The sequence below is a fragment of the Eretmochelys imbricata genome, chromosome 8 (genome assembly GCF_965152235.1).
Source record: "Eretmochelys imbricata isolate rEreImb1 chromosome 8, rEreImb1.hap1, whole genome shotgun sequence".
NCBI lineage: Eukaryota > Metazoa > Chordata > Testudines > Cheloniidae > Eretmochelys > Eretmochelys imbricata.
Genome location: NC_135579.1, coordinates 79,465,620 through 79,474,168, shown reverse-complemented (window position 1 = coordinate 79,474,168; position 8,549 = coordinate 79,465,620). Strand labels below are relative to the sequence as shown.

The 8,549-nt window shown below is 38.5% G+C and overlaps 1 protein-coding gene across 6 annotated transcripts in view; it reads right to left on the bottom strand.

Annotated features, from left to right (window-relative positions):
* Positions 1-928: 928 nt before the first annotated feature.
* Positions 929-8,549, bottom strand: part of SSX2IP (SSX family member 2 interacting protein) — a 40,831-nt gene continuing 33,210 nt past the window's right edge. The window contains exons 11-15 of one of the 6 annotated variants that reach the window (XM_077824933.1): positions 8,180-8,316; positions 7,214-7,387; positions 4,808-4,919; positions 2,101-2,221; positions 929-1,855 (exon numbers count right to left, since the gene is read on the bottom strand). In XM_077824933.1, coding sequence (XP_077681059.1) covers positions 1,771-1,855; positions 2,101-2,221; positions 4,808-4,919; positions 7,214-7,387; positions 8,180-8,316 — 629 coding nt within the window. In that variant the 3' untranslated portion in view covers positions 929-1,770. Of the gene's footprint in view, positions 1,856-2,100; positions 2,222-4,803; positions 4,920-4,944; positions 5,386-7,213; positions 7,388-8,179; positions 8,317-8,549 lie in introns of those variants that run through there. The other 5 variants (XM_077824934.1, XM_077824935.1, XM_077824936.1 and 2 more) reach the window with 5 other exon arrangements.

The following is an 8,549-nucleotide window of genomic DNA, read 5'->3' as shown; positions in this document are numbered from 1 at the left end:
AATACATTAATTGCACTTGGAGCAAAGAGGAGGCACACTTTGAAAAACCAAAACGAATAAAATTACAGAGACCATGTCCAAAGAAGAGAGATGACAAATGAGAATGAAGGACCCCATAGCTTTCTTGGCACAAAAAAGGAAGACTGTGCAATTTAACTCTGCAAACCAGCAGTGCCTTCACAAAACGGCTATAGATCTGTTTCATTAGATGCTGATTTTAGGCATAGGAACCTATAGCACAGGGTTAGAAGCAATACATTCGACTGGTAAACTATTTATGCAGAGAAGACTAAATGCCATTAACATCTTAACAATGCTATCCTGCTCTGGACTACTGTACTGGGAAGGAATGGAAACATTTTTACCCAATAGCAACCTTGACTGTCTCCGTTTGTCCCTTCAAAATAAATCAGCTAACTCAGAAATTTTTTTTCCTGTGATCATAACAGTTGTGGTTCTGTAGCAGTATTTATGGCATATGCCTCAGTAAAGTACCTTAATATGAAAGAGCTATGGAAGCTCCAAATGGAGAAGTGAGGTCACGAAATGAAAAGCAATCAGAGAAGACACCAAATGTTTTGCTGTTGGTACCTCAAGTTGAAGGTCAAGTTGAATCCTGTCCCTTTTATCTCTTACAGAGTTTCAGAATTCTGTCATATTATATTTTTCCACCCTCCCTTCCCCACTGAAAAAGTTTTATTTTTATCTCTACCTACCCTTTCGCTACGACCTCTCCCTTATATATGGCCTCTTCATGGACTTATGATCAAAATGGATTTCCTTAAGTCAAGGCCAAAGTAACTCGAATCCATTAAAAAGAAAAACACACCATCCAAATGTGTTGATGTAGGACCATGACTGTTTACAACTGGTTAATACAAAAAGATCATGCTGGACTTCAAAAATTGAATACACACATTGGAAAACATTTCTTAGAATATACTTTGCACATTTATTGTCCAGTTACATTTCAAAGAATTTGATTCTCGACTGAAACAATTACAGTCCTAACACATCTGTAAACAGAGTATCACTATGAAACCAGCTTAAATTGGCATGTAAAATACTATGATTATAGATGCATGTTTCATTTCACGGCATCTTAGCAGAATCATTTATATTGTCTATTTACAAACATATAAAGATCTTGCACTTTAATCATTGGAAAGCTATGAAAGAGGTACTTCCAAGTCACATGACTTAATAAATATATAACTTGCTTTGTTAAAAATCTACAGTATACTGTACATTCAAGTTGAGACAAAAGTTTCAATGCTAGCTACACTTGATATAAATGTTCATTTACAATAATTAAACAATTCCTAAAAGTGCTACCTTTGTCTGCGGTAAAGAGAAACACTAAGGTTCCAGTGTTTCATTTACAACCCCAAAGAAAAAAAACAAAAAAACCCAACCCAACTCATACATTCCTTTATTCACAGAATCTGACCGTCTGTTACTAGAATATCCAAAGCTTTTTCTTTTTATTAAAAAAAAACCCCATCTTTCAAAAGTTGCAGACAAAAAAGGGGCAAGAAATTGTTTAAAAAATAAAATAAAGTCACACCCACACACTGCAACTCATTTCATCTTTTAGCTCCTGAAAGGATGATCAAACTCATAACACCCTGTTTCACCTTAGAAAGAAAAGTTTATGGACACATTTATTTAACAAAAAACAGCAGACAACCCTAGAGAGTCTAAGGCAGTTTATCTATATAACAGAGAACATGAACTTTAGAAATCTTCTGTGACTGAGATCTTGATTCATTATTCAGTTTCTGCTTTGCTGAGTCCCTTCCATTGCTTTGGCTTGCTGTCTTCAGTAGTTTTATTCAATACAACACTCGAATTGCTGGAAAGAGAAAGTTAAAGTGTCACTAATATTGCCCTTTGCAAATATAAGTAGAACAATTGTTTTGATACTGGTTGAAAGTTGTATAATAATTATGCTAAATAATATATTCCACGGTAACTCTTGTCAATGTCTAGTTCAGAACTTTCCCAAGCTATGGTCCCTTTCTCTAATCACTACTACTCCAGCTGAGCAGTTCACACACTCACTATAAAAGTAATGATGGGTGATATAATTTCAGATACCTGTTGTGTGGGATATGCTGAATTGTCTGGCAAAGTTCCTCTGAAGGAGGTACAGTAGGCAAACAGTGAGGTTTCTTTTGCCGAGACCTGAAGTTCAATAACTGATTGTCTGGGTCAGAATCTGCAAGTCATACAAGTATGTTATTACACAACAATGTAGTTATGAAAGTATCTAGAGAGAGGAATTCTTCCATGACTCTTATTTTCATCCAATATTAAAAAAATAATAAATATGCACATTCATTATTATTAAGGCTACGATTCTGTCATGGATGTTTTTAGTAAAAGTCAGGGACCGGTCACAGGCAGTATACAAAAAATCAAGGAAGCTGTGACCGGTCCCTGACTTTTACTAAAAACATCCCCGGGCAAAACGGGGAGGGAGGAGGGTCCAGCACCCTGCTGTACCCCCCCATTCTCTCCCCACCGCGGCTGGGAGCTACAAGGACCCCATTGCCCAGTGGCTGGGAGGGGTCCCCCGCTGCCCTGCAAGGCTAGGAGATGGGGGGGAGGAATCCCTTGCCAGTGGCAGCAGGTGGGGAGCTGCCACTGAGCAACTCTGGGGTCCCTCTGCTGCCAGCGGAGGCTGGGAACCTGCGGGGTCCCCGCGACCTCTGTGATATAATCTTAGCCTTCATTATTATTGGATGTATTGGACTAAAAATGATGTTGAAATCAGTATAGATGCTGTCTTTTGTTTTTGTAAATATTTAACTTGAAAACAAAAAAAATCGGAATACAAATAGTCACACTGAAGTCAATGGGACTATTCGTGTGTTTAAAGATACCCATATGAGTGTTTTCTGGATCAGGTTTTTACTTCTTGTTTAGCAAATCTTATTTCAATTGATTCAAGGATTACTTTAGAGTCCAGGATACCTGGCAACACCCATGCAAAAATCACTTATGTCAACATGAAAGCTCATAAACTAGCCCAAAGTCCAAAAGAAATTAAACTGAACAGATAACATTGCTTAGCACTTTCTATTTTAGTCCCCCATTTAAGTGAATGAAAAGATTTGCATTAACTACAATGGGAGTAGGATCAGGCTCTGTAATTCCTTTTCATTTTTAGATTTGAAAAGGCTTCAAAAAGGTGGGCAAGCAGAATTATTCAGTATTACACGGCACTTTCTGTAAGGTTAAAGTACTTTGGAGCGTAACGTAACAAAGCCTTAAAACTAAAGTAAAAATAGATAGTTTTTAAAAACCATTCTAGTGATAACCATTATGTAAAGGTATCCAAATGGCATTACATCAAGATGGCGATCCTTTACGTGACAAGGGAATTCTTTAATTTTTATATTCTTACATACCCTCAAATCTAAGCTGCAGGCTGGGCTGTTAAATGCTACATTCTCTCTTAAAATGCACTTAACATGCACACACACAAAAATCCATAAGTATGAAAAAAATCACAAATGCTATAGCACACAAGTCTGACACCAATAAAACATTTTTTTTAATGACAGCACCCAAATAATCTTAATTCTGTCCCTAAACATAAATGTTTCATACCAACGAAAATAATTCTATGTAGAGAGAGGTCTACAGCAAGACCAGGGGTGCTGAACATTGGCACTGGAGTGGAGGAGGAAAGTCGCTTTATCTTCTGACCATATTTACTTAAGTGTCTATCTTTACGTGCTAGTTGTTAGCTCATGTTTATGTTTAAATGTTGGCTCCCAAGATCAGGATTCATTTAATGATTGCTTTTTCTCTCTTTTTTAAAAAAAAGTAACCTGTGCTCAAGGGTGCAAACTAAACTGTGCATGTGGAAATTTGGGAATGAAAAAAAAAGTATCTAACACCGATAAAAGGCTGAAAAGTCACAGGAAACTAAGCAAAAGTTTTCAAGTGTTAATTTTGATGTGATATGAAAATTACGTATTCCAGAATTATGAATATGTTAGAAAAAAATCTTTGTACCATAATAGCCACAAATATTTTCAATTGGTTTCCAAAGGAAGTGATAACCATCCCAAATCACACTGCAGATGATATAGCATTGAAATTATGGCAGTATTCAGCCAACTTCCATTTTATTACCATCACTAGCATCGCTTTCACTGCTATGGTTTTCCAAGTTGCTTCTTTTCCATTGAATAGCTATGTTTTGGGTTATCTCTTAGATACAAATGTTTCCAGGATGATGCTTCCAGTTCCTACCCTTATTTCTAATCTCTTCAGCTGTCCATATGTCACCTTATTTTTCTGTTCTTATCAGTATTCACAGTGCCTCCCATTTGATTCACTAATTGCATCCGATGAAGTCGACCTGTAGCTCACGAAAGCTCATGCTCAAATAAATTTGTTAGTCTCTAAGGTGCCACAAGTACTCCTGTTCTTTTTTGCAAATACAGACTAACACGGCTGCTACTCTGAAACCTGTAATTAAACATGCTATTTAATGCGAAGAGTTCTGTTCTATAATTGATATTCAACAGGTCCCCTCTCAAAAAGAAGTTTATCATGTAGCCATGACTGGATTATCAGGATTCCCTTCTTAGGTGAACTACCAAGAGAGCCTAGCAACCCTGACCTGCACATAGATTTTTAATGTTTTTTATATGATATCATGAATTCTCTTTATACTTAGGAAGTCTCCATTTCCTTGTGTATGTATCTTCCAGCTGAGAGAGAGAAAATAAAACATTATAAGAATAGTTTTATGAAATTTACAAAGGTTAGCGAGTTAAATACTTGCTTCCTGAGTAGGCACTTTGAGTTTTCACATGTTCAGAGTTCTTGTGATCAGAAGTCATGCTCAAAAACTGTTGCTTCAGCCAAGCTCCTCGATCTTCTTCAAATGCCCTTCTCTGAAAAGAGAAATGTCAACTTATATTCTGTACAGAAAGTGGTAGGTTTATATGGATTGATTTGCTTTGCATGTAAAATCATAAAGTGAAGTTCATTCATATATTGAAAAAGTGGGCAGTTTAACATAGACCTACAACTGTAAGAGCCCTAAAAGGATCAAATGGCAAGGGTGTTTGCAAACTGAACCCCATTGTTTGGCTCAGAAGGATGTGCTATGAAGGTCCTTACAAGTGCCTCTCACTTTACCTTAGGGCTTTTGGCCAGGAAACTACCAGTCAGATGCTAAACCGACCATCTGTGCAGCTGCCAGACACGACTACGGCTCAGTGGCGTAAAGGTAAAATAAATAAATTGGTAAACTAACCTAAACTCAACTCCACATTCCCCCAACAAGAAGTGGGTAAACGCTGTTTACTCTCCACTACAATACTACGGTACTGATCATCTCGCAACTCCAAGTGTGTTCTGGGAAGAGAAAAAAAGAGCTCGAAAGTACTCCTGACTACTCCCACCCAAATCTGAGAGGAAAGAATGAGGGTTTCCCTTTCACGTGACTCTCAAGCCAGGGAGGGGAGAAGTGATGTCAATGTCAGGCAGTCCTCAAAAATCCAGATGGCAGCAGGATGGGGAGGAGACAGTTCCTGTACCTCTTAAGAGATCAGACAAACAGGAGATACCAAGGAAGGGAGAGACAGGATGTGAGAGCCAGGGAGCAAATTTCCCCATTGTTCGAAATTCTTCCTCCTGTGTTCAAAGGAGACAACAAACCCCGACTCTAGGCTCAAGGGCTGCTGCAAATTTTTCAAAGATCTACATAGATCACAGTAAAGATACAGTATTAAAGTATTTAAAATATTAAATACTTAATATTAAAGTATTAAGGACCGAGGGGTGACAGTGGACGAGAAGCTGGATATGAGTCAGCAGTGTGCCCTTGTTGCCAAGAAGGCTAATGGCATTTTGGGATGTATAAGTAGGGGCATAGCGAGCAGATTGAGGGACGTGATCGTTCCCCTCTATTCGACATTGGTGAGGCCTCATCTGGAGTACTGTGTCCAGTTTTGGGCCCCACACTACAAGAAGGATGTGGATAAATTGGAGAGAGTCCAGCGAAGGGCAACAAAAATGATTAGGGGTGTGGAACACATGACTTATGAGGAGAGGCTGAGGGAACTGGGATTGTTTAGTCTGCAGAAGAGAAGAATGAGGGGGGATTTGATAGCTGCTTTCAACTACCTGAGAGGTGGTTCCAGAGAGGATGGTTCTAGACTATTCTCAGTGGTAGAAGAGGACAGGACAAGGAGTAATGGTCTCAAGTTGCAGTGGGGGAGGGTTAGGTTGGATATTAGGAAAAACTTTTTCACTATGAGGGTGGTGAAACACTGGAATGCGTTACCTAGGGAGGTGGTAGAATCTCCTTCCTTAGAAGTTTTGAAGGTCAGGCTTGACAAAGCCCTGGCTGGGATGATTTAATTGGGGATTGGTCCTGCTTTGAGCAGGGGGTTGGACTAGATGACCTCCTGAGGTCCCTTCCAACCCTGATATTCTATGATTCTATGATTCTATTAAGAGGAGACGCAATAGCAAACTGATACATGGGTAATTACAGTGATGCTGCAATCCGGACTATAGGCTTAGACACAACTGGTTAAACTTAGCAATATGCCTGCGATACAGTTTAAGAGTACATCCTATATACTCTCACAATCTTATTAAAATATTTCTCTAAGTAAAGTGAAAATGTGGAGAATTTTATAAAGTCTTACTGGAACTGAAAAATATTGATGCAATGTGAATCAGTGCTATGTATGTACCTATAAAGTCTAAGGCCAAAATCTAAATGAATAATAATAATAACAACAACAATAATAGCATGCTTAAAGTTAGGTTCCTAAGTCTCTATTTAGATACCTAAATAAGTGACCTTATTTTCAAAAGCACACATGCAGATATTTGAAAATCTTGGTTTAAGTTTATAAAAAGAAATAGAAAATTAGTTATCCCAGGTCAAGCAACTGTATTTGCCAATGTATGTGTACAAAATGTAGTACTCTACTATGGGCGAACAGAGTGATCCATCATATCGTCAGTAGTCCTGCATCACATGGTTTACAAGATACGGCAGAGGAGAGAGAGATCTTCCAATAGAAAGACAATAGCAAAGGGATAACAATACTCACAAATGCACACGTTCAACATTGGCTAAGTTTTTCCGCTTACTAAGATTACCAGACTGGCTAATCTTCAGTATTAAAGATCAAAGGCCCATAAAGATACCATTCCTTTTGAATACCTCAAGTCCTAATCTAATAGCAGCTTCTGTAAAACTTCTTCGTTCTCTCTCAAAGTTCTTTTTTTGTTCTCTAAATAGTTTCCATTCTTCCTGGAGGCGCTCTCTTTCTTCCAACAAGTAACAGTCCTGTAGTAACATAGAGGTATCATCATCACACGGAGACATAAGCTGCTGCTGCAGATACAAGGAACAAAAGTCAGAAATGTTATTCAGAAATTACTATTTAGACTTAAAATATGTTTCTACAAGTTTAGATTTAGATGCCAGCAAAAGTTTATTATATGAAAGACGATCAGGCTTGGTCATAAATGGGCCACTGGCACAGGGAATTAGGAAGTGTGGAAGGAAAAACTGCAGAAGGCAAACAAAGAAGTTTAGCACCCTATTCACAAAGCTATGGAAAGTAGACGAGATAAACTTTCTGAATACGTTGCTAAACTTTGTTGCCTTCTGCAGTTTCTCCTTCTATGGCCTGGTCTACACGGGGGGGGGGCATCAATCCAAGTTACACAACTTTAGCTACATGAATAATGTAGTTGAAGTCGACGTAGTTAGATCTACTTTCTGCAGTGTCTTCACTGCAGTAAGTCAACAGCTGGCGCTATTCCGTAGACTCCGCCTGCGCCTTTCGCCCTGGTGGAGTACCTGAGTTGACGGGAGAGCGCTCGGTCAATTTATCACGTCTAGACTAGACATCATCAATCTACCCCCACTGGATCAATTGCTGCCCGTCGATCCAGCGGGTAATGTAGACAAGCCCTATATGTGCTAACTTCACAACAAAATACTGTTTGCCAAGGTGAGAGTCACATCCCCTCTCCCTCTGCTCCAGCCTCCACAGTTATCAAAAACAGGAACACCCAAATATAAAAAGGCATCGTTAGAATGATGCTTCAATTCCTACTCGAAGAAGGGAGGAAGAGAAGAAAGCACAGTTTAAAAAAAAAAATATCAAAAGATTCCGACCTGTAATAGTTGTTGCTGAGTTTTGATCATTTCTTTGCACTGCTGAATTTCTAATTCTAGCTTTTCAGTTTCCAATTCATGGTCCTCTCTTGAAATTACATCGCTGCCATTCAAAGCCCCTGAATGTGCACGTGACACTAAATACAAGAAAAAAAAGAAAAGTTTTTTGGTGTTTTAAGTAAAAGAGGCAGCCACTGGTAATGCTGTTCAATAAAGATGCTAATTTAAGATAAAGAAAGGTTTACGAAATAAATTAAAAGGCGTTTTAATATGCATCTGTCGAACCTTGGAATTTGAAAGACCCTGGATATGTCTGAATACTCACAGGAAATACTGAATAAGTTCTAGCAGATACAGTACTGGATCTCTA